The sequence below is a fragment of the Glossina fuscipes genome, unplaced genomic scaffold (assembly GCF_014805625.2).
Source record: "Glossina fuscipes isolate IAEA_lab_2018 unplaced genomic scaffold, Yale_Gfus_2 110, whole genome shotgun sequence".
Classification (NCBI taxonomy): Eukaryota; Metazoa; Arthropoda; class Insecta; order Diptera; family Glossinidae; genus Glossina; species Glossina fuscipes.
The window spans coordinates 717,924-744,552 of record NW_023998453.1 but is presented as its reverse complement, the minus strand read 5'-3'; the positions used below and the strand labels follow the sequence as shown (position 1 = coordinate 744,552).

General features: G+C 38.4%; 1 protein-coding gene across 8 annotated transcripts in view; it reads left to right on the top strand.

Annotated features, from left to right (window-relative positions):
* LOC119638892 (ankyrin repeat and KH domain-containing protein mask) overlaps positions 1–26,258 on the top strand; it is a 41,179-nt gene extending 14,921 nt beyond the window's left edge. For 6 of the 8 annotated variants that reach the window (XM_038035985.1, XM_038035987.1, XM_038035984.1 and 3 more), the window contains 15 exons: positions 7,784–7,822; positions 8,461–8,761; positions 8,849–8,945; positions 9,018–9,177; positions 9,238–9,537; positions 9,849–11,822; positions 12,026–12,170; positions 12,815–13,362; positions 13,421–14,926; positions 14,994–15,356; positions 15,418–16,269; positions 16,355–16,835; positions 16,923–22,357; positions 22,939–23,106; positions 25,913–26,258. In XM_038035985.1, coding sequence (XP_037891913.1) covers positions 7,784–7,822; positions 8,461–8,761; positions 8,849–8,945; positions 9,018–9,177; positions 9,238–9,537; positions 9,849–11,822; positions 12,026–12,170; positions 12,815–13,362; positions 13,421–14,926; positions 14,994–15,356; positions 15,418–16,269; positions 16,355–16,835; positions 16,923–22,357; positions 22,939–23,106; positions 25,913–25,939 — 12,396 coding nt within the window. In that variant the 3' untranslated portion in view covers positions 25,940–26,258. The remainder of the gene's footprint in view (positions 1–7,783; positions 7,823–8,460; positions 8,762–8,848; positions 8,946–9,017; positions 9,178–9,237; positions 9,538–9,848; positions 11,823–12,025; positions 12,171–12,814; positions 13,363–13,420; positions 14,927–14,993; positions 15,357–15,417; positions 16,270–16,354; positions 16,836–16,922; positions 22,358–22,938; positions 23,107–25,912) is intronic. The other 2 variants (XM_038035989.1, XM_038035988.1) reach the window with 2 other exon arrangements.
* The last annotated feature ends 371 nt before the right edge of the window (positions 26,259–26,629 follow it).

The window sequence follows — 26,629 nt, the reverse complement described above, 5'->3', positions numbered from 1 at the left end:
GTCAAAGACTATTAGTTAGTCTATCTTCAGCTTGTTTGCATGTTACAGTATATTCTGTACCACAAGTGGTGTAGGGTATAAATATTTGAAGTGATTTCGCCAGGCAAAAGTTGAAGAAGTTTGGGGTAAAATTTTCCCGCCATAAAAGTATTTCGGAGGTATACACCTATCCTATCTTATAGCATTTGTCAGTTTAACTTACCTACACCACTTTTGCTACGAGATATACCAGGTTTGTATGAATATATACGACATCCAGAAGGACTTGATATAGCCATCGATTCATTATAAGTTTCTGATTTGATTTTATCTTGCCAGTCTTTCTCATATCCATCTAACGGTATTTTTGAAATAATTTAATGAAATTTCATATGCTTGGCCGAAAGACGATCGCTGTTGAATATGGATTGGTCGGACCATTTTTATCTATTGTATTCTAAAAAAAATAATATAAAAAACATTTGCACATTTTAATATGTTTTGAGAAAGATCGATTAATGCACGAGTGCATTGCCTTGAATATGGAAAATTTGGAAGAAATGGGCCTATCTTTTGAGCACATGCATCATGCGAAATGCACTTGAAATGCCACCGAACATATTTAGATGGCCATTATCATCTAGTAAGCTCAATAAATTATCACTGCTAGGAGTAGTCATACTTAACAGTCTGTTTGACAGCTTTAGCCATAATCTTCTTATTTATTATATTACAGTTACGATCAACTCACGTGGTTTCTATCCCTTTTAAAATTGCCTTGAAAATCCCTTTTAAGATTGCCTTTGACGTCTTCTTTACACGATCCAATTGCTGTGATTTTGAGGCAACAGAATAGAGAGTTGTATCATAATGTCCTTCCAAACCAAATATTTTGATTAGTGGTTTCACCGCATAGGTGCGCCGCTGTTCGCAGCGCGAACAAGAAAACAAAATTTATAGGCAACCGGCGTCATTTCTTCCATTTTAAATGAATAGAAACTAAGCTTTTGTATGTATGGCAGCAAAGTCTCAGTTTTAATGCTTTATATAATCAAGGTTGGTCTAAAATAATATGCGTTGACATATCAAAATGCGCTACCTGGGACGAAGTAGCGAAAAGCGAGCCTCTATCGGAATACAAGATTTGAGTTTTTTACTACTTTATGATTAAAGTTCGTGAGTAAAAAAAAAAAAACTTTCGAACTGTGTCACTTTTCGGTCACCTTGATTGCATAGAGCTTCAAATCATAGCCTGTATGAGGTCATGATAATCCTTTATCCATCAAAATGTTCTTTTGCAAAATATCTTTATTCAATCAATTTGTGTCTTTTTTTGTATCTGCTTTTTCCCTTAAGATAAAGCAATGTAGTTGATTGAGCGGATCGATTTTACCCCGATTCCGGGTCTATAAAAACCAATTGAAAGAGAGATCTATTTGTATAATCATTGTTATTGCGATCTCTGATTATCTTTGCTCCGTTTTTGTTTTTCTATGGCCGCCGCTAACAATGAATGCTAATATGAAGTATATATATATAGATATATGCATATATACATATATATATATATATATATATATATATATATATATTTTCGTTTTTGTTAAAAATATCTTTGTAATGCAGAACTTTAAAAATATTTCGTTTTATTTACTTGAAAGTATGATTCATACAATGCCGCAACTTTTAAAATTCTCTCGTGACTTGAAAAGCACAGACAAAACCCATAATCTTTACATGACCATAACTTTAATGGCCAATGTATGCAGAACGCATGTAAAAATTGAAAATTTCAAAAAAAAAAAAAATAAGCGAGAAAATAAAGCATAAACGAATCAAACATAAATGAATAAACTTCTCAACTCTCTTTGAAGAGAAATTTATTATATTTGTTTTGAATTCTCGGGGTCGATTGTTGTTGTTGTTGTTGTTCTTTTCTCTTTTTTTTTTATACCTTTGATTGAAGGGAGAAGCGGTAAATTCATGTTGTAAAAACGTTTCGAACACCTAGATGGAGTCATCACAGACCCCATAAAGTATATACTATTCCCGATCAGCAATCAATTCTAAACCGATTGCAGCATGCCCGTCTGTGTAATATCTATTTTAAACATTCACCTGGTCGCAAAAATGGGACTATCGAAAATTGTCCAAATCGTTCGAAGGACATGACCAAAGGATTACGTAAATTGATACAGTAACACTTGTAATGGTGCTAATGGTGGGAAAAATTGACCACACATGCCCGATTTTATAGTTTATCGAAATTTAATATTTTTCAATGCCTCTATAAGGCTCAGAAATAAGTTTCAAAAATTCCATAAAGTCTATATATATATATATATTCTTTGCCAGTTTAAAATTTTGAAAGCACCCAAACAAGTCCGTCGGTCCGTTTACATAACTGAACAGTTATTCTTTGCCAGTTTAAAATTTTGAACGCACCCAAACAAGTCCGTCTGTCCATTTGTCTATCTGCGCAACTGAACAGTATCTGTGGTAAACGTTCTTCCTGTGATAACGAAAATGACCTCATGGCCTACATATTTCCAACAGCGTTTGGAGGTGACTTAAACTTTTCCAAGGGCACGTCTACAACGCCCACGTGCCTACGCGACAAAAAGTTTTATTTTGAAAGTAGAAAAAATCAACCGCGCCTACTTCTTCATTTATATATATTCGGTCACGACCGAATGTAATTTTCTTACTTCTTTTCCTTTACTAATGGATTAAAGACGATGCCTTCCAAGAACATTTAGTTGTAAAAAAGCTTTGCTGTTTATAGGCTTGAACGGTTTTCGGCTCGACGATTATAAAACATATGTTTGGAAGCAAACATAACCCTATTACCTGTTGCTGAGTTATAGTTCTCCTCCTCATAAAGCTTTTTACTACGTGTCTGCCTCCAAAAAGAGCTTTTTCATATTTCTTCTTTGGGTATATCAAAGTAATATTATTTTCCTTCGATTTTTGCCTAAATTGAAAATTTTATAGAACTTTATTTGCAGACTGGGTTGTAAGAATCGTTTGTGATGGGTTTCATCGTCTTTGACCCAAAATATGACGCAATGACGAATTTGATAAAAATATTCCGAAAATCAAAAAAAATATGCGAACGGGAGAAATTTAAGTCGTATATCTATACGTCTATCTTAAGCCATTCGAGGTGTTATCTATTTCGGCCAAGCTTAGTAGGCTTTTCCAATAGAATGTGCACATGGAATTCGCAGTTTCTATAGTAAGGAGGAATTGTTTAGCTTTTCAAATTCCCTGTTTAAGGGATCGATCAGGATAACGCAGATCAAATCAATCGCAGATAGGTTAAATTGAAATTGATCTCCGACTTTTTTTTATTAATTTGATGAAATGAACAAAAAAATAAAAAAAGTTTTAATATTGATAACCGATAATATTAGACAGGCACAGCTGGTGCATAGTGGAAACACTTATCAACTAACGTAGGTTATGAATAATGAGCAAAAGTTTCGGCTTTTGTCGCGCTGCGCCCTTCGAGTGACGCCGGCCATTTTCAATACGAAGCTGCTTACAATAGCTTCTACTGAATTTCGAAACCGTTGTGACATAGTGAATATAACGATCCAATTTTCAGCAGTCAGGTAGGTTTATGAACTACTTAGTTGATCATACATAATAACTGGAAAATCAATCTTAAGTCTCGTTACTAAATTATGGTGAACTGTAAATGAATTGCAGATGAAAAGAGTAAGTCGATGACTAAATTTTACGAACAAGATGTTAGGCTGAGTCCGACTATCCAACCATAGCCCTATCTGACTTGTACGAAGTAAAATCGGTATTATTGACAAAAATATAATTCGCTGAACTGAAACTGAAAACTTGAGGGGGGATAAATAATGGTTTTGAGAATTGATTGTAATTTTTTTAAAACATATTTAGGATGCGAAAAACAGTGCGACACCATAAGTTAATACATTTCCTCAGGAAACTTGCAAGATCATAGCATTTTTAATGGTGTTATTATAGATAAATTCCTTGTAATTAGTTATCCTTAGTAGGGACTATGACAATGAACGGGATATTAATCCATATTTATGTCGTAGTAGTCCCTCCATATTTAATCAATTATAGCCTAAGCCTTTGAGTTTACACCTCGCCTTTGGATGCTTTAGCAGATATAAATAATCTGATCATTTTTACTTACTCCTATAATGTGGTTTACGTGAAGAATATCGAAAATTGTTTCTGAGGCGAGTACATGTCATCTGCTTTTGTTTTTTCTTCCAAATTTCAACTTTCAGTTGCCTGAACAATTTGTGGTAATAGATGTAGTGGTGGTGGGGGGGGGGGTGGGGGTGGTGGTGGTGGTGGTGGTGGTGGTGGCTTACATTAAGATAATTACACCGTTGCCTGTGTGTTCGCATACGCATATGTATGTAAATTGTAGTGATATAATGGTGGTTGATTATTTTCTATTAAACAAATTTCATTGACTTAGAAAGCGTATGAATTTAACCACCAAAAAGGTCTTTTGAATAATTTTACAATTGTAACTTTTTAACTGAGTAATTTTTTCCAAAGGCTGACCGTTAATATGAAAATATTGTTCAAAAAATTATTGTTGAACATCTGCTGCTGCGATAAGGTTTAAGAAAAAAAACCTTTTGAAAGAAAGCAAAACTGTTTCGCGAAAACGCTTATCACACAGCGAAAATTCGTCAAAAACGAAGTTTTTCTACGTGTTCTCACGGTGCTACTGAATTCACTTAAAAAAAATATATATATATATATTAATAAGATTGCATCGACAAGGTACGTACACATGTTTTCTAGAAACTCTCTCTGACATCAAAAAAATTAAAGGTAGTCCCGAAATCTCTCGCAGTTTTTCCCAAACACACAGAAGGTTAAAATCACTTTTTTCAGGTACCTAGACAGATAAATAAGGTTAGAGTTTAAAATATGTTATATGAGCCGACTTATGTATTTTTTGAGACGTAAGTAAGATTTGAAAGATCAGAGTGACTATATAAGATATATTTTACTTTATTTCAAAAAAGGTAAAAGAGCAGCAGAAGCGCATAGAGAAACAACACGTATTATATGTATTATTAATGGTGTTTGATTAGTTTGCGAAATGACCCTCCAGATATTTTCAATGCAAGCTTTATCGCTTTTTGATAGCGCTCACCGATGACGAGCAACTAAAACCTATGGTTGAAACTGATCGACATCTAACGCTTCGTGATGTCGCAGAAAAAGTTAATTCATTCAAGACAAAAAAAATTATTTGGTATATACAAAAAAAATTTATTGATTTCATAGTGAAGAAGAACCGCCAAAAATTTCCAAACTATCTGATATTTTCATAATTAAGATAAATGTCTTTATTAAAATATTCTTAATTGCGGGCACGTACCACATTATCTTCCGATCTATGCTCTTTTGCCCTTTTGCAAAAAATCCCTTACGTTAGATTATATGCGTTTGGTTAAAACATCTTTATTAATTTCCCTATGTGATGTTAAGAATTTTTGAAGTTTCCTTTTAAACTTTATACTCCTTATGCTCATTTCATTGAAAGGCTCTTTATTTAAAAAATTTGACTCTTAACTGTTCAGTTAAGCCTGGGCCTTTTTTAATGCTCTGTAGAGTATACATACTATCTAGTAGAACTAGGGGATTTTTCCTAATTTCAAATTAAAAAATTTGCTAAAAATTTACTTTCAATAGTTTTTATAACATATCACATTTTGCGAGGATTTCGCGCGTTAGAGTAAGTTCGTGCTGTAGGGAGGGTACAGTTTACTTGTAGTCTTTTTTTTTTTTTAAATTAAGCTCCCAGATCTTAGATTAAAAAAAAAAAAAAAACGATGTTCATAAGTCAAGGTCAAACATTACAGGTCAATACAGTAGAAATACCGTATTAGCGATTCGTGAAGAAATTTCATTTTTTTTGGCCAAAACAAAAGTCGGTTTGTTTATCGTGTATAAATAGTTTACCAAGAACAGTAGAATTTAATAGATTTAAGGTTTAAGTGATCTCACGAGTTGTCATTCGGCGGCTTGATTCAATTAATGCCTTTATTTTATCTTTTTTGGTCTATCCATTGATCGCCTCCATACGCATCCAATAATTCTTTTCTGGCAGCAAGGTACATCGAAAGGAACATTTTCATAAGGAACACGTTTGCGCAGAATCAAATAAAGTTACGATATCATCTTTTATCAAAATGTTAACTTGGCTATAGAAAAATGCAATTAAATTCACTGTTAAGAAAAATAAAAACGAAATTACTTTCCGAACAACCTAATGGTGCCCGAATACTATATTACGCGTCTACGGCATAAAAAATATTTTAATTAATAGCAAATCTTATGAATGAATTGTCTTCTTCTTCTTCTTCTTCCATAAAGCAGTTGATATAACTTTATGTGCGCTTTTGAACGCAAAGTCGAAAAGTCGAAAAGTAAAAATTGATTGACCCTTTCGACTGCAGTTTACATATTGAGTTAGCATAAAGTTTAAAATCTCGTAGCAATGATTTTTTCGATTCCAATACTGCGTACGCTAAGGCAATTTTAAGGAGAACAGATAGAGATGAAGTATGAATTTTTCTATACTTTTAAGCTAAAGTGTTCTTTTAACATTTAACCCCAATAAGCGTATATTTTGCAAGGCGTAACAATTCGACTTTATAAATATCTTTAAGAACGATTATCGCAAACGCTTTTGCTATTAATGGATTAATTATTGATTCTTAGAATATAAACGGACAGCTGTTATGCGAGGCAGGAAACAATATATTGAAGGTCAAACTATTATTAAAGATAATCGCGGCTATTTCTTTGCCTAAAGTGCACTTCGTAGCGAACAGTGATATATTCGATATTACAAGTAATTTATTATGTTCTTGTAAAAATTTGTTATAAATCCATTATATTTTTACACAATGTTGTGACGACTGCTTGACATATAATTAATTAGCTAATACAGCTAATCAGCCCAAACCAAATGCTCTGTGCTCATGTTGTCACGGTGTACACTATTACACTAAGAATCAAAATGTGGGGGAAGGTGGACGGGTAGTGGTAAGGGGGTGGGAGAGCAGAGTGCTGTAGGCATAAATTTTGGGAAATTGGAAACAAATTCTTACGAAAGGTGCATACGTGAATCGAAAGGGTCCCATAATGGCAGCTGACTTCTAAAACTGCTACTGAAAGAAATGGGATAAGAATTCTTCGGTTCTTGGGTCATAATACCTGAAACCATGACATGACAATTTACGTAAACTTCTGTTGTTTCCAATTCCCGACGAACCTTATCCTCAAATGATTGTGTCCAATTGAGAAAAGTGAGGATATCCAAGATGGAGAAGAAATGTTCTTCAGAAAAGTATCCAACCCATGGGTTTAATGTGTTTAATTATTTTTCCTACTTATTCATGCACTGAACTCCAGTTTATATCGAATGTAATATAATTCTCGATTACTTTTGGATAATTGGATAAGAAAATATGTATGCTTTTCTCATACATAAAATATAAAAAGTTTTTCTCTACGCCTTAAGAGGATTCACATGATAAAATTATTAAACAATTAACATTGTGTCCCATGCAGTGTTTTTTCGGTTTTCATTGCTTGCTTTCATCCTATCGTACGCCATTTGATCTGGCTCTAAAAGTCAATTTTGTCTTTTTGTCTTCGAATCAATTTGTGAATCAATTATTTTCATTTGCGTTCTTTTTTTTCACCTCCACGTTCAATTTCTTTTATGGTTTTAGTTCAAATTTTATTTTATTCTTATTTTTCGTTCTTTTTGTAGATCCTTTTGGCATGCTTGTGTCTAAGGCCAGATTTATTGGTAAGTTGCGTCGTTTTTATGCATTTTTAAGTTTAATAATAGTTTCCCTTTTTGATTTCGTTTAATTGTAAAAATCTCCCATTGCATTAAAATTAGTAAAATTTCAAGCTTCTTCTTTTACTCGCAAGAAACATCAACGTTATTTGTTGTTTCAAATAATTATAAAAATGCATAAAAATTATTAACCAAACTCGATCATTTCTAGCAAAAATTTCGTTATTGAAATGTGACAATAATAATGAAAAAAAAATCTCTCTGCTCTTTAATAATAATAATAAAATAATTCTCATTTCATTATTTTTGTTTTTTACATTCATACCATAATACATCTACTACTACTAGTACTGCTCTACTACTACTACAAGTACAACAATTTTGCTGGCCTTAGACATCAAGTAAAAATAATTTATTTTTTCAAGCATTAATTAAAAAAAAAAAAAAGAATTGTGTTTTTTTTTTTTTTTGCGCTTACTGCATAATTGGGTTTGAGACAACCAAAAATAGGCAATACGTTTTGAAAATGTTTTAGCTCAAAAATATAGGACAAACTTTTTGTCTGGCGAAATGAGCGATTTTTAATAAAAAAAATATATTTTTTTTTTTCACAATTTTTTTTTTTTTTTTTTTTTCTTTTTTAGGATGATATACCTGAATCAGATCCCGACTCTTGCGGTCACGATGCCGAAGGGCATGAGGACGAAGATGACGGCGACGATGAGGACGAGGACGAGGAAGACGAAGAGGACGAAGAAGATGAAGATGACGAGAATGAAGACGATGAGGACGACGACGATGACGATGAAGAGGACGAAGAGGAAGAAATCGACGATGAAGATGAGGAAGAAGAAATACAAGATCCTAATGAAGTGAGTGGTGATTTCTTGCTCGATGTTAACAATGATCGTAGCCGTAATCTTAATGCCCTCTTCGAAGCTGCTGGTAGGTCTAGCTTTTTAAGTTTCATTTCTAACAAATCACAATAGTATTGACATTATTGGTGCTTCTATATCTTTTTATTTATTATAGCCAATGAAAAAGCTCCGGTTTTGCGCCACGCTACCCATGCTATAGATGAAACTAAGCAGGCTTTAACTAAGATGCGCGGTGCCAGCAGTGATAAAACGTAAGCTAATTAGTTTATATTTTCAATAATAAGTCGAATAAAATGCTATGCTTATTATTATGCCATCTATAGTATGTTCTCTCGCACTCTGATTGCTGCCTGCAATGACAATGATGTCAATACGGTTCGCAGTTTATTGGGAAAAGGCAATGTTAATATTAATGAATCTATAGACGATGGCGACTCTTTATTGTCCATGGCGTGTTCGGCTGGATATTATGAATTAGCTCAGGTAACTTTGAATGAATTTCATTTCAAATATATTTGCTAATCAAATAATTTTATAATTTAGGTCCTCTTGGCCATGTCGGCTGCCCAAGTCGAAGATAAGGGACAAAAAGATCGCACACCTTTAATGGAGGCAGCTTCGGCCGGTCATTTAGAGATTGTTAAACTTCTACTTAGCCATAATGCCGATGTGAATGCGCACTGTGCCACTGGCAATACACCTTTAATGTTTGCTTGTACTGGCGGTCATGTAGAGGTAGTTAAAGAGCTGCTCAAACATGGAGCTAACGTAGAAGAGCAAAATGAAAATGGTCACACCCCCCTAATGGAAGCAGCTGCTGCCGGCCATGTCGACGTAGCTAAGGTGAAGTTCATATCAAACAAATTGAAGAACTAAATTTATATTATTGTCCAATGTGGTCTTGCCGGCTTTTTTTTACATATGATGATAATCCGAGATATGATTCTATTAGCGTCGTTATAATGTTCTGGTACCTTTTCGTATCTTTATAAGATTTAGTTAACAATCAAGTTAAAAAATAAAGATTAGAAAAAGATGGAACATAAACGCGTGCCGTGATGTTTATTGATCTTATTTGATGTGATAGTAATTTAAGCGACTAAGCTCGGCGAATAAAAAAAATCGAATTTTCTTTTAATGTTTTTATTTCGTAGGTTCTCTTGGAACATGGTGCTGGCATTAACACTCATTCAAATGAATTTAAGGAGAGTGCGTTGACGTTGGCTTGCTATAAAGGTCATTTGAACATGGTCCGTTTTTTGTTGCAAGCCGGTGCTGATCAAGAGCATAAAACTGACGAAATGCATACTGCTTTAATGGAGGCGTCTATGGATGGCCACGTAGAAGTTGCCCGACTTTTGCTCGATTCGGGGGCCCAAGTGAATATGCCAACTGATTCATTCGAATCACCTCTTACTTTGGCTGCTTGTGGCGGTCATGTGGAGTTAGCTACTCTATTGATTGAACGTGGCGCTAATATTGAGGAAGTTAATGATGAAGGTTATACACCGTTAATGGAAGCTGCCCGCGAAGGACATGTTGAAGTGGTGGCATTATTACTGAGTAAAGGAGCCAACATTAATGCTACTACGGAAGAAACTCAAGAAACAGCTTTAACCTTGGCTTGCTGCGGTGGTTTTAGCGAAGTGGCCGAATATTTGATAAAGCACGGCGCAAATTTAGAACTCGGTGCATCTACACCGTTAATGGAAGCGGCACAAGAAGGCCATACCGATTTAGTTAGATTTCTATTGGAGAATAAAGCTAATGTGCACGCCGAGACGCAAACGGGTGACACCGCCTTAACGCATGCCTGCGAAAATGGTCATACCGATGCTGCCGAAGTTCTTCTTAGTTACGGAGCCGAATTGGAACATGAATCGGAAGGTGGTCGCACTCCACTTATGAAAGCATGTCGTGCTGGTCATCTGTGTACTGTAAAATTTCTTATTCAAAAGGGCGCTGATGTCAATAAGCAAACCAGCAGCAATGACCATACTCCCTTATCGTTAGCATGTGCCGGTGGCCATCAAGCCGTGGTAGAATACCTTTTAAAGAGCGGAGCCGATCCTTTCCATAAACTTAAAGACAACAGCACGATGTTAATCGAAGCAGCCAAGGGTGGACACACTCGCGTCGTTGAATTGCTCTTCAAGTATCCGCACTTTATACAAAACCACCAAAATGAATTGCAATCAGCGGCCGCTGCTGCAGCAGCTGCGAATGCAGCCAATGCGGCAGGTATGAACAATTCGACGGGCACCAATGCTGCCGCGACCAATCAATTACACCTCATCAATCTTCAACAGCAAAAGCAATTGCAGCAACAGCACAAGCAATTGCAACAGCAATTGCAATTACAGCTGCAACAGTTAAGTGCTCCGCCTGGTCTTCACGAAGTATCAGAAGCTGTAAGGGCGTCCAATCAGCAAATATTTCATCAACAGCAATTCACTACGAATCAGAACACTCTAACTGCCGGAAATGAATATCTAGATGAGCAACTACAATTGGCGGCTGCTGCAGTCAGTAATGACGTTAACAGTCAAGGTTGTGGTGAAGAATACGCAGCTATTGACATCAATTCATTAAGCGCGCAGCAACAAGAGGCTTTGATTGCCAAATCACGCTTATTTCATCTGCAGGCGGGTTTCGGTAATGCTGGCAGTAATATAGAGCAACAGCAACAGATGGCTCAGCAGCTCAATAATCAAACCACACAATCACGAAAACATTTTGATTTGGAAATGTCCCATATTTTACCGCTGACACCTCCACAAAAAGCGCCACCAGCACCTCCGATCTTAGCAGCCTCTACACAGCCACCACAACAGCAATCCCAGCCGCAACAGCAGACATCTCAACAACAGCAGCCGCAGCTAAAAATAAAAGGAGCTCAGCGAAAGAGTCGTCAACAGCCGCCGGCACCGTTTGAAGTTAATTTGCCCACTGCCAATGCTGAACAACAGCAACAACAACAATTGCAATTTCAACAACAGCAGCAGCAGCAGCAGCAGCAGCAGCAGCAACAACAACAACAACAACAACAACAACAGGTACAATTCTCCTTCTTCAATGATGAGGCCCGTTTTACGAGGCGTCGATTTTTCAGAGAAGATTATCGTAAGGTGAGTGGATAAGAGCAAGAGGTAGATAACACGAGGATATTATGATTTCCTGCATCTGACTTTACTTTGACCACATGCTTTTTTAGTTAAAATCCATTGTTTATTTTCCAACTTTTTCAATACTTTTATTGTGTTGACCAGTTTAGTTTTATTCATCCTTAAAGTCCAATAGCAGTAAATTATAAATTTTATTACTTCTACAGATGTTATCAGAAAAACAAAATGTTCCGCCGAGTTTGGTGCCTGTTTCCTACTTGGAGTTGGCTGCTCCTGCTCCAGGCTCATCTGTAGGTAATTCTGGGGATGGAGCCGAAAATAATCTGGCAATGAACCAAAACTTATTATCAGGTAAATTACTACCTAGTATCATCTATCTATCTATCTACTACTATTATCTATTACTGTTCACATCTCAAGAGCAGGCGCTCGTTAGATTTCTGCTTCCATTTCGAATGCCCAGGAATACCCTTCATAGCTCCCACAAATTTTCAGACAGTTGACGGTTTTGAGTCAAATTATATTTATCTTTCTTTCCGTCCTTCTGCCACTTAATTTTTGCTAGAACATCCATCTTGTAACAGAAATTGGCATACAAATCTGAATGTAACATGTAGGGGCGTGGCGCGATCTGTCCCTAGTGGGCAAAAACAATGTTTGATTAACAATGTATATAGAAATCGGTCTGAAATGCAGTACACAAGCATGTATGAAAATTATCTACAATTTTTCAGAAAAAATTAGGGTAATTGAAATTGAAATAAAAACGTGTCCCCAAAATTCACGAGCCATATTATGCAAGGATATGTTGATTTAAACACGTGTTGTGTTTTCTAAAACTGATCGACCATGCCATGGTATGACATCATTCTCCCTCAAAAATGCCTTACTCAGAAGGTTATCAAAAATTCGCGTTGAGGCGTATCTGTCCATCTTAATTGTTGTTTTAATGATATCGTCTAATTTTCATATATAATTATGCGTCCCATTAATAGTGGCTCCAGGTGTTGCCGATGCTAGCGATATGCAACACATGCTGGTCGCTAGTGGACCAATACCTCAAAATATTGCTCCAACTCAAGCTATGGTGATGCAAGAACTTTTTGACGCTAATAACAGTCAAACCTTAACCTTGGCACCAACCACTTTGCCACCAGGTACTCAATTTGTTCTGGGGCAGCCCACGGCACAACAATTACAACAACAGCAACAGCAACAGCAATCGCAACAACAGCTATCGCAACAGCAACAACCCACACAAAGGATGGTTATGAAAAGCAACCAAAAAAGCGGTGGAATCACAAATGCGTCTGAAGTATCCCAGAGTACTGCAATTAGTGATCGACCTAAGGCTAAACCAGTGTCAAAGAAGGATGGCAAAATGTTGCGTAAATCCAGTACACAAGCATCAGTTCTGGCTCTACAGCAGCAGCAGCAGCAGCAGCAGCAGCAACAACAACAACAACAACAACAGCAACTTCAACAACAACAACAACAGCCAGTATTTCGACAAAATCAGATGGTGTCCATTTACAACAATTTGGTGAGTGTTACGTCGCATCCTAAACATATTTAAAATAACTGTTATTACATATTTGCAGCCTATGTTGATTACGAACGATGCCACTCCTACTTTGCAAGCTCAGCAAGCGATCATGAATCATATGGTATTTGCCGCCCAACAACAACAACAACAACAACAGCAACAAATTGCTTTAGATGTTAACAGTTCTAATAATGTGAATGGCGGCGTGATTGCTTTGAGTAATTCCCCAGCATCACCTTTGGCTTCGCCATCCTCGGGAGCAAGTGCTGTGTTTAATACTCAACAGCAACAGGAATATCAGCAACTAATGGAAATTGGTTCGAATATGGAAAGCGAACAACAGCAATTACAAAGTCAAGCTGTCCAAGAATTGCAAGAGGCCTTGGGGCAAGCGGTTTTAGATCCAAAATTAGCCATAGCAACCAACAATACTTCTACGACAGATTCTTTAAATGCTCTAAGTAAGACTAACGCTGCTGCTGCTGCAGCTGCAGTAGCTAAAGCTTGTGGTCTCAATCCAGCTGAACAGCAAGAATGTCTAAAAAAATTGCAAGAAGGCTGGCAAATTGTAGATTTACGTCAGCGCATTTCCCATAAGCAACCTAAATCGCCCGTTGAAACGCCACCTGATAAGCAACAGCTTCTGATGGAAGCTGTTTTAAACGCGAACGAGCTATTGGAGAGTGTGGATGGATGTGAAGTAAATTCTGAAATGAAAAATTTGGCTACTTTATGCACAGCGGCTGCAGCAGCCGCTGCCGTTAGTGTACCTTCGGAAGATTTCAAACCGGATTTGTCGCAAGGTTTGGATTCGGAATCGCTGAAGAAAGATTCTGAAGGTGACATTGAGGATCGCGTTGATAGTCACCTAATTCTGGAAGATCGAGACACAACTACCACTGAGGACGTAGTTGAAGGCAGCGAAGAGACTGCTCCGGATGAAGATACCAATCCCGAAGCAGACCAACAATTTGAAGATGTTACCGCTACCACAACAACTACCACACCCAACGAAGAAAACACCGAATGCGACTTGAACTCACCTTCGAAAAATATTAAACTTTCACAACGCCTTGAGAGTTTAATGTCCACCGTACCCCTTAAACCCGATGATCTATCGCAAGCTTTCCAGGACTTGCGTCATGAAATTAGTACGGATGTTTTGACAGTGTTCCCGCAGAACGTGAATGTTAAATATACCGGAAGTCAAGCTTTGAGTAATGCCTTGCAACAACATTTCGCTCAACACGCCATTGGTTCAAATTCAAAGGAGGTGGGTAGCGAAGTTACGAATATAGTTTGCTCAGATTTAATTGAAACTGCCGAAGCTACGGCTGCATCACCTGATCCTGACCTTATATACCCCGCTTCTATGGATACTGAAACCCTTAAGCAATTTGCTAATGCGGCTAATGCTGCACCTGCCTCACAAGCTGGCCCGGTCGCAGCAGTGGCAGCTGGTGACAATGAAGAAGCTATACGTGAAGAAATGTACGACATAGAAGTGGAAATGGATGAATTTTTCCATGTCATTCATAATGTCCACGACCCGGCCTTACAGGTGTGTTGAAATCACAGAGTGCTTGATAAAAAAGCACCTTTTAACTTTGATTGTGACTTTTCTTTAGGAATTTGCTAACAATTTAAATTGCGGGGATTTGGCCGATTTTGGTATTAATTCCATTTGTAAGACTCGTTGGAATGGTAATTGGGCATTAACGCCAAAATGGTCCAATCAAGATCATTTGATGAACAACGCCGCAGTTGCATCTCATCAACAGCAACCTCAACAGGCAATATTGGCAGTTAATGAAGCAGAGCAGCAACAGCAACAGCAACACCAGGCACAGCAGCAGCAACAACAACAACAACAACAGCAACCCGATCAACAACGGCAAGGCAATTCCTTATTCTTGGATTATCAGTTCTCCCAATTATTGCATCAAGCCATTACTGAAGTTGATGAACGATGCAGGCGTGAAAGAATGCAGGTAAGCGATTACAATAATATTAACGAAGCGTAAAATTTCTGAAATTTCGACTTTTTTTTAGAAATATCTCACAGACGAAGCAATCCAACAGCAAGAACCCCAGCAACAACAACAATTACAGCAAAATGTACCTCCTACAAGCAACAATCAAAGTGCTGTTGCCGTATCTGACTATCAGTTGCAGCAGCAACAACACCAACAGCAACTTGAACTAGATCAAGAACTTAAACAACATATACATCAACTGCAGCAACAGCAACAATCTAATGTGAGGCTTTTGAAAGCAGTAGCAGCAGCTGCTGCTGGTCAACAACAACAGCAGCAACAAGATATAAACAGCCAACAGGGTACTGCGGTTAGCGCAGCAGCTGCGGCACCTACAAATTTCGTTTTTAACGTTGATGGTAGTAGTGGTGTTGGGACTGCTGTAGCTGACAAATCTTCGCAATCTCTGCAATTGTTCATACCTCTGCCACCCACAGTACAGCAGCAGCAGCAGCAGCAGCAGCAGCAGGACGGTGAAACAAATGCTATGGTGGCTGCTACAGCTCAGCAGCTACAACACTTAAAATTGCATCATCAAGAATTGCAAGATCAACAAAAACAACAACAACAACAGCTTAAATTATTGCAACAACAAGAGCAGCAGATACTACAAGATTTGTCTCAACAAACAACTGAAGGTTTAATGCAACAGCAACAACAGCAACAACTGCAGCTACAACAGCCGCAGCAGTCAGCCGGTTTGGGTACATTGCATGATAATATGTTGTTACAGCAGCAGGAAACAGCATTGGCTCACCAGGTTCTCAACCAGCAAGTTTTAAAACAAAAACAACAACAATTATTGATGCAACAGCAGCAGCAGCAACAACAACAACAACATCAACAGCAACAACAGCAATCAACACAGGTAGATGTTAAAGCATTTTCATCACTTCTTCATATCACATATCGCAAGCAATCCTACAAAAATTCGTTCCTTTATTTCCTTTTAGGTACAAGTTGCCACACAAACGCAGCCATCTGTAGTTATACCACATCCTAATGCGGTTCAGGTACAAACAGCACGAGGCGTTAATCAATTTTGTTCGACGCTCTCCACTATGGCTGCCACTGATGTGGGTTTGGGTAGCGTGTGTGCTTTAACGCCCCAACAGCAACAACAACAACAACAACAGCAGCAGCAACAATTGCAGCAATCTCAATCTCAACAGCAGATGGCTGTAGCTGCAGCTCATGCTGCCGCTGCTGCTGCTCAACAGCAACAGCAACATCAACTCGTCATACCAGCACCATTAAGTTCAGCTTTAACTGCCGTGGCAGCAAATACTTCCGTATTGCCACAAGCATCTACCAGCAGTGGTAGTGGATCAGGTAAAATGCCTGGCGGTATAGCCAAGAAAGTCATTGACAAACAATCGCGCAAAGAAAGAAATCGTTATTCTTTATTGAAACCATCTGTTGCTGGTAGTCAAGGTATTTCGGTGGCTTTGACAATTGTTCGCGAAATCCATTTTTCATTCTAATTTCTATGCAATATTTTTTTTCATTCTTCAATTACAGCTAACGCCGCTGCCCAACAGCAATATCAGCAGGCAGTTGCGGCAAGTACTGCTCTAGATAAAACCATTGATGTGGACTCGGAAACGGATTCTAATCATGATACCGCTCTCACACTAGCTTGCGCCGGTGGCCATGAAGAACTTGTGGAATTGTTAATAAATCGAGGCGCAAACATAGAACATCGTGATAAAAAAGGTTTTACCCCATTGATACTGGCTGCCACCGCTGGGCATGAGAAAGTGGTTGATATCTTGCTAAAGCATGGAGCAGATTTGGAGGCTCAATCTGAACGCACCAAAGATACGCCATTATCTCTCGCCTGCTCTGGAGGTCGCTACGAGGTGGTTGAACTTTTACTAAGCGTGGGAGCTAACAAAGAACACCGAAATGTTTCCGATTACACACCATTAAGTTTAGCTGCTAGTGGTGGTTACGTAAACATCATAAAATTGCTTTTGAGTAATGGTGCGGAAATTAACTCTCGAACTGGTAGCAAACTGGGTATTTCGCCACTTATGTTGGCTGCTATGAATGGGCATACGGCTGCTGTTAAATTACTCCTGGATCAGGGTTCTGATATTAATGCTCAAATCGAAACTAATCGTAATACTGCCTTGACTTTAGCTTGCTTTCAAGGTCGCCACGAAGTCGTTAGTTTGCTATTGGATCGGAAAGCTAATGTTGAACATCGGGCTAAAACGGGGTTAACTCCACTAATGGAGGCGGCCTCAGGTGGTTACATAGAAGTGGGTCGGGTTTTGTTAGATAAAGGTGCCGACGTCAATGCCGCTCCGGTACCTACGTCTAGAGATACAGCGCTGACAATAGCTGCCGATAAAGGTCATTTGAAATTTGTTGAGCTTTTGCTTCTGCGCGGCGCTGCCGTCGAAGTAAAAAACAAGAAAGGCAATTCCCCCTTGTGGTTGGCTGCCCACGGCGGTCATTTAAGCGTTGTCGAAATCTTATATGGACACAATGCAGACATAGACTCTCAGGATAATCGTCGTGTCTCCTGCCTTATGGCCGCATTCCGTAAAGGTCATACCAAAGTGGTTAAATGGATGGTTCAATATGTTACTCAATTTCCTTCTGATCAAGAGATGCATCGTTTTTTGAGCACTATCAGTGATAAAGAGTTGTCCGAGAAATGTTATGATTGTATGAAAATAATCAGAGCTGCGAAAGAGGCCCAAGCTGTTAAGGCTAATAAAAATGCTTCTATCCTCCTGGAAGAATTGGATATGGAAAGAACACGAGAAGAAACCCGCCGTGCTGCGGCAGCTCGTCGCCGTGAACGTAAGAAAAAGAAAAAAATGGAAAAAAAGGAGGAGAAACGTCGCCAAATGGAAGAAGCTTCAGGAAGCATCCATGGAAATGATCCGGACAATGATAAAGACTCCGACAAGGAAGAAGATAGCGACCACGAGGAAAACAATATCGGCGAAGACGATGATGATCAACCGATTCCACAAATTTATCGCGAAGAAGGCGATTCGGGGATTGACCAGGGTTCATGTTCTAGTACCGATATGAAAGCTAACGGTATTAACAGCAATTCCGTCGCTGAGAAGTCAATTGGAGTTGGAGCTAAAAGCAAACCGAAGAAAAAGAAACAACTAGTAACGCGTAACAGCAGCCCTGTGGTAGAAGAGAATCTAAATTTATCTAGCAGATCATCCGGCCAAAACAAGCAGGCCAATGCTAAAAAAGATGAACAGCCCGCCGTTAGCAAATCGTCAGGAAGTTCTAAAAGAAACCAAGAAGCAAATGCTCAAAGCAATACATTGCAATCAAGAGCTCATCCCACTCCCAACAATGCAACTACGAAAAAGCTTGAGCCACATAACAGAAAAGATGATTTGGTGGCACTCCCTAATACTAACAATACAATTTTTTTTGCGCCACCAGCTGTGACAAGTACCAACGGGAAAAAGAAGGATTTAAGTAGACAACGTGAGAAAGAGAATCTTGCACCAAAAGAAACATCTGCTAATACCGCCTCGTCTCAACTTTCTCACAACAGTACCCATCAACATAAACCACAACAACAGCAGCAACAATCAAAGCTTGATTCGGCCTGCGGTGGTGGAAATCGTAAATCATTGGTTTTTTCAGCCACTAAGAATCCGGAAGATTCAACTAAAAAAGAAACAACGGATCATTCCAACACTGCAGTCTTGTCTGCCGCAAAAACAACTTTGCCGTCAAAGCGCAGTGAGAATGGTTGGAAAGAAGTCGTGCGCAAAAGCTCAACGCAACAGGGTAGTTCGACTGCCGCCAGTTCATCCTCTTCAACGGCTACTTCTAATACGAATCCAATTTCTACATCGACATCATCTGGTTTAGGAGTGTCAACCACATCTACGGTCACCTCTACTATGCCAGAAATGACTTGTAAAAAAGTGCAGGTACCAGTGAATGCTATTTCACGTGTCATTGGCAGAGCTGGCAGCAATATAAATGCAATACGCGCCACCACAGGAGCTCATATCGAGGTCGAGAAGCAAGGAAAAAATCAGTCAGAACGCAGCATTACTATTAAAGGACTCACTGAGGCCACAAAGCAGGCTCATATGCTAATATTGGCTCTTATCAAAGATCCTGATGTTGATATTCTTCAAATGTTGCCTCGCATTAATACCAGCATTAAAGCGTCCACAGTGCCCGCAGCTTCGTCTTGCTACTCGTCGGCTTCCACGATGACCGTAGGAATGTGGGATAATAAAACTGCATTGGCCGTCACTTCAAATTCTGGACAAGGCAATATGTCTTCAGGATCTTCTACCGCTTCGTCCGTCTCTTCGACAACAGGCACTATTACACACCAAAGTACTTCTTTGGGAGGTACCGGCTCTAAAAGTGGTGCCTTACCCAATTCCAAGTCTTCGTCTAAGAGTCAGGGCACACCCAATGCATGCCCAAAACCACAAACTGGGCGAACTCAACCTAATAAACCTTTCTATTCCCAGCAATCTTTGCCGACAAGTCGCGGAGCAGTATCTTCCAACAATAATGGTTCTAAACATAAAGAGGTGTCGGGCGGGACAAAATCTCTTCAGAACACTTCGATATCCAGTACATATATTAGTACTGGAACTCAGAAATTAGGTTTGGGATCCAAGCAAGCCGCTAATATAAATTACGGCGGGGTGGTAAATACGCAAACATTTGCTGCCAAGTTACTGACAGGCGGATCGTCCACAGGCACTGGTGGTAATAATAATTTGTCACCAAAAAAAAGTGACTTGCTTGGTGGAACACGTCCTGGTATTACAGCTCCTTATGGAAGAGGTAAACCTATGCCAAGTTCATCGATACCACCTCTGGGTGGAGCTAACACTTCAAACGCTTTGGCAGGTCCTATTGGTACATTTAATGTGGCGGAAGCAGCGGCAGCAGTGGCTGCGGCTAATGCTGCGGCAGCAGCCGCCGCTGCAGCCAGTGCAGCTAATAGCATTGCAAGCAGTTCCGCTCAGCATGCACGTTCCGTCACACCAATTGGACCGCCCAACAAGCAAAGATCTTCGACGCCAATTGGCAATAATATGACAACACAACAACAATCACCTAACACGCAAGCCGGCAATGCAAGTCAACAATGCGCACATTTATCTAATTGCAATTTACAAAGGCAATCAAATCAGTTACAACAACAGACACAACAATCGCAATCAAATTTACACATGAATACTACAAGCATCCAGGAAAATAGTGCAGTTTCATCTGCAGCGCCAATGCCTTCAAGTGGCAATTTTGGAGCTCAATTAGCAGCCAAGATAAGTAGTGAATACACTCTATTCAATGATTACCATCAGTCTCAATGGGGTTCAACTGATAATTCACAAATTTATAACAATCAAAGTGCTTTAGTAAACGATAATTTACCACAAGCGGATGCTTCTAAAGCCCCAGGATACAACCGAAATATATTAAGTTCTCCAGTAGGTAGTTCAAAAGCCTCCTCGAGTCATTCGACTTCTCCACCTGGCGTTATATCTTCTTTGGTAGTACCAACTCAACAGACTTTAGCCATTTTACCCGAAAGTGGTATAGGCCCCGTCGGAACTATACCGGCAGGAGCTCGGTCTCCGGGTTCTGCACTTGTTGCTGGTACGTCAGCCGTTGAGCAAAGTACAGCCCCAACATCTATTACCAGCTCCAACAGTAGCAACGTTTCCCAACCTTCCTCAGTTGCAGAAGCTGTGTCGCCTGGAGTCATTAAACCACCAGCTCCAATAGGACAGCCATCCACCAGTGCTAGCCAAACTTCCTCATCCGCAGCACCGCCAAGTGGTTATACAGTGGCTATACAGAGACCAGCAAGCAGCCAACATCGTGCAAATAATACCTCAAATACTGGACCAGCTACTTCATCTGCTCTCAGTGATGTACAAACCGCAACTCTTAACTTTGGACCTATAGGATCAGGTACGAATAGCCGTGTGAATGGTCCACCAGGAGCTATTGGCGAACAACCTTCGGTAAATCGTTACTACGATCATTCACAAATGAATGCAGCTGCAAATGCGCATCAAATGAACTTTCCAATGGATCCAAGCCTAGTACATCAGGGCTTTGGAGCAACGGTTTCGCGTTTAAATCCCCGGGCCTCTGTATTTGGTCAACCGACAAATACCAATAAGGTGCAACAACCGCTTCCAGCAGTTCAACCAACTATAAGTTCAGGAATTTTTCATCAACAGCCCAACCAACAACAGCAACAACAACAAGCTCCACAACCACCCCAACAACAGAGCGGAGGAGTTAACTCAGTGTCTAACTTTAATGCCGCCCCTGGAAAACCTTTACCATCAACAACTGGCTTAGCACCGGCACGTCCTCAATCACAACCGCAGGTCGGACAAAGCCAACGATGGTATGGAGGTGACTATTCAACTGCTTATATACCGCCAAATGCACGAGACATTCTTAACCTAGAAAATGGCAATGGTGGCACAAACACTCCGGCTGCTATGTCACCCAATCAAAGTAATGCTGTATCTGTACCTAATGCTGGCAGCAGCGGGCTCTTGCAAACTCCTCCACAGATGAATCAGCCGCAGCAACAGCAAACAGATGACATGCGAAAAATTCCTCGGCCTATTGGCACTGAACGTGCGTCGTGGAAGTATAACAATTATCCGAACATGGGAAACATGGGAATGAATGTTGGGGGAAATGTTGGCACAGCAGTTGGCTTAGCTACAATGGATGATACTCTGGCTGCGATGGCCGCAGTTGCTGCGGGTATGCCTGGTGGGCCTGGGGGTCCAATGCCTCCATGGATGCTGGGCGCTGATAAACAACAAGCAGCCGCCGCTCAACAACAGCAGCAGCAGCACTCCAACTGGATGAAACAACAGTATCGCTATTATGGTGGCGGAGGCTTAGGCGTGAATCCAGCTGAATACCACCACCAGCAAGATCAGTTCCATGTAAGTGAATAATTTTAATTTTAGATTCCAATCGAATTTTCATGCATAAATAGTTGTTATCATTGTTCCTAGCTAAAATGGAACAATTGAGTGCAGCTAGGCCTCGCCATTGATCAGAGTGGGGTTTATTGTTCCATACACAATAAACCGTTCTGGACTCTGGTGCTGTTTAGGCCCCTACTCTGTGGGGATTGTCTAACTCGCCAGGGGGCGTAGTACGCTTAAAGTGGCTTGGGCCACCGTGGGGTTAAGCCTTTCAGGCAGGAACCCACGTTAGACCCTTGCCACAATTCTGTTATCATTGCTATAATGGAACTCTTGTCCGTAATCAACGATCACATGTAAATGTGCGAAAAATCTGGAGAAAAGGCTATAGATAAAAGGCAATAGATATTTTATCAGAGATTAGTTCGGGATAGACAACACTTTATTTTATTTTTTTTTGGACCTCTACCCAAGTATGCGCTTATAAAATGTACGCTCCAATGTGATTCAACAAAATAAACAACACCAAATTATAATATAATTGGTAACGGGGAACTAATCGAAATTTTCTTGATTTTCTACTTTCATTATTGCAGATGGCTTTGGATTATCATAACACAATGCCACCTCCAAACCTTAATCAAAGTCAGCCTATGAATTTAATACCAACGTTTCCGTATCCACATTTTGTGGGTCATGTCGGAGGTGCTGAGATGTCACACATGCCGGACAAGGTTGAACTGTGGGATCACCACGATAAGCATGTAAGTTTTTATTTTTAAATTTTGATGAACAACGATGAACTCTTCAAGCTACATAGACTTCGAATTGAAATTCATAATAGTCCTTAGTTACCTAAGTTAATCATCGAACGAAAGTTATTAAGTACGTGGTGCTCTCTTTTTATGGAGATAAGTATAGAGCGAAGTAGAATATTGAGTTCAATCGAATTGATATTAGAGTTAATTGTTTGTGCTCTTGTGTAAGAGTGTAAAAGAGAATCAAAAACGATATTATTGTACACTTTCTGCAGCAATATGAATTTTTATCACAGGGCATAGCTTTAGACGTAAACAACAATCGAGAAACAGTGTCTTAGTGTCTAAAAAACAACTGCTAACGATTAGTACGGTTGTAGTTCAATTAGATATCATCTGTACTTAATGAAACCATTGTTGAAAATTTATGATCATATTATTTTTTCGAGAAGCTTTATATAGGGAAAACTGAAATTATTTTCTTTTTGTGCGTAAAATATTTTTGTTAGATAACAAAACTTTTGCATATTTTTGAAAAACATTTAAGTCAAATAAATTAAATCAGAATTGCGTGTGACGACCGACCTTTAACTCCTTTACATCACTTGGCCTAATGCAATTCTTCATCTACTCTAATCGAAGAGTGCCAGAATGCCAGAGCCAGGGCCTTGTTGTCATACGAAGGCTTACTTTTTATTCGAAAGTTGATAAAGTAGTATATTTAAGAAGTGGTTTCATCCTTTCCAAAATTTTTTACATACACTCAGTTTAATATGTGCACATAAGGATCGAACTTTCTTTGATTTTACGCGAAATATTGGAAGCGGCAAATTTGTATCGTTTATAATAAGGCGCATGGAGGGATTCAATTCTTCCATAAGATACGTTCTTTGCTTAAAATTATTGGCATACCCAGCAGAACAGGCCGAAATTGTGAATGTAGATTAAACAAAAAAAAATTTATGAGCAAGTTTCCGATAATGATTCCGCATGAGCTAATAGAATAAAAGGTGAACCTATATCAAGTCGTTCATGCATGTTTCATAAATTCATATATTTTTGTAGCAAAAGGTGTCGTAGAATGCTCTCTGCTCTTCTTGGAATGATTTAACAAATTTTCAATAACAAATTGCGTGCAAGAAATTTTAATGTTTTTGCGACTGGGAGAAGGTTTACACAGATTAGGACAGAGACATGTGAACAGACGAACAGACAATTATGCCTAGATGTGTTCCGAATTTTTGATACTGCTTAAACACATATATATTACTTTTGATGAGGTCATTGAAGTTTCCTTTTTAGATGTTACAAATATTTGGAGAAATTAAGTATATGCCCAGCTTTCGCTGGTGGGCGTAAAAATCGATCAATTGCATCATGTAAAAAATCCAAATAAATCAAATCAAAAGTTCAATTCCTCCAATTCTATTCTAAGGAACTAGGCAGTCTTAGTTATGGTCTTAGAATTCAAAAGATTTTTTCAAAAAGAGACTCGCGCACGATCTTTTTATTTGATAATTAAACATATAATTAAGCTTCGTATCTATGAAGTTTCGTTATGATGGATTTATTAGAGATGCCTAACTTTCATATCATTATTTCTATCAAATCATCTATTGAAAGCTACTAGCAGTCCTTAGATATATAAAATCGAAAACACTTGTGAAGCTTTTTTTTTTAACTCAGTGAGTCGCTGCAAGATGAAACTGCACACATGGAAACGCACTGGAAACTGGAAATTCCAATTTTAAAAAGTAATGCTCTCAATGCAAGATTCCGTTTACTTCTTGAAAATAATAGCATCAAACCGTGCATTTCTTACTAAGGAACCGACTATAGTATGTTTAAGAATGCTTTGATCTTTGATGATAAACTCTGACTGTAAATTCAAATACAGTCAGTTTTTAAGGATGAGAAGAAGATCTATACACAGCAATTGTCCCCGCTTTCAACAATTGGGAATTTTTTATATACAAATTATTGTGACTGGATCGCCAATTTAGGACAAGACCCACAGAATTAGATATGAATCGAGTTTTCCTAAAAAAATTGATTTCATAACGAGTGACATAATAAATATTTGAAATCTTTTCCATGAATTCAACGTCACATTTGCTTCCCTAATAAATTATCGTAAGAAATTTTTAATGTATCAGTTGACTTTTATATAAAAATCCTGATACCAATGTTTGAAAAAAACGTTGACGATCAAAAACGTGAATTAGAGACAAATTTTCTTGAAAATAACGAACACTGGCTAAGTATCCGACTGAGTAGCCGAGTATAGTGTAACTATTAAGTCAATGCTCGCGGGTTCAAATCTCAAGTGCGGTAAAGTCTTTTTTGGTGGTAAAGTCGCTCAGTCGGTAAAGGCATAACAATTATTCAATGGGCACACACCCAACCGCTAGACTGCGCAAACTATTTCCCTATTTCTTTGTCTTTCCTGTGTTACACGTCTAGGGGGCGCATCTCCTGAGGGTATATTAAAAAAAAAAAGGAAGATTTCATAAACATCGTAACATCCTTTCATTATTAAATTATTCTCGTAGCCTTCATTCTTATTGACGTCATGTCAAAATAAGGTCAAGAACCTACCCGAGAAACGCTTTGCTTTTGAATATATTTCCCCGGACCTGCAATAGTAGAATTACAAAGAAAAATGATAAATTTTAATTAAAGGTAAAGCTTGAGTGGTTTAAGATATGCTATATTAAATTAAAATGCGACGATGCGTATTAAAAAATGCTTTTTTTTTACACGAATTTTATATTTCTTTTTTTTATAAATTCTCATCGATTGAATGCTTCAGAGTTGGGCAAGCAATTGGTCAAATTGATGATGTGGTAGTGGTGGCAGTGTCGGTATTAAAAAGCAGTCAACGAATATTAATTTACTAAATAGCAAATCCAGTACTATCGCAACAACAATAAAAACTTCGGATTATATGTCACCATTAACGCCATCTACACTTTCTATTAAGTAGTATGCATGCACGATGAAGATGATGATTACGATGATGATAATCGATCATTCGTTCAGCTACAGAATCAATTGTTTGTACAACATTTACGTAAACTCCACATACAAACAAACAAGCATATTTAAAAAATATAAACTTTGTTTCGAATTAAGTGAAAAACCAACAAACACAATAGCAATAAAAAGAGATCAAAATATATATAATAAAAACAAATATATACGTAAATATATTTATTTGGCAACAATAAATAAATAAATATACAATACTGCAGCAAACTGTAACTAAGCCAATGCGATGGGGACGACATATGATGTAATAGAATGGGAGAAGGAAAGTCGAAACTCTTATATAAATGCAGTCCTCCAGCACTCTTTGCCAATTTTTAGTGCAAGCGAGCTCTAGCTTTGAATTTGGAAAAATTGAAAATATTTCTCATCTTTTTTTTTTCTCTTTTTTTTTTTTTTTTACTTTAATTTTTTAATTGTATTGACTAATTTGTATTTAATGGTTTATGCGATTAGAAATTACTTAAAGGAAAAAAAAAAA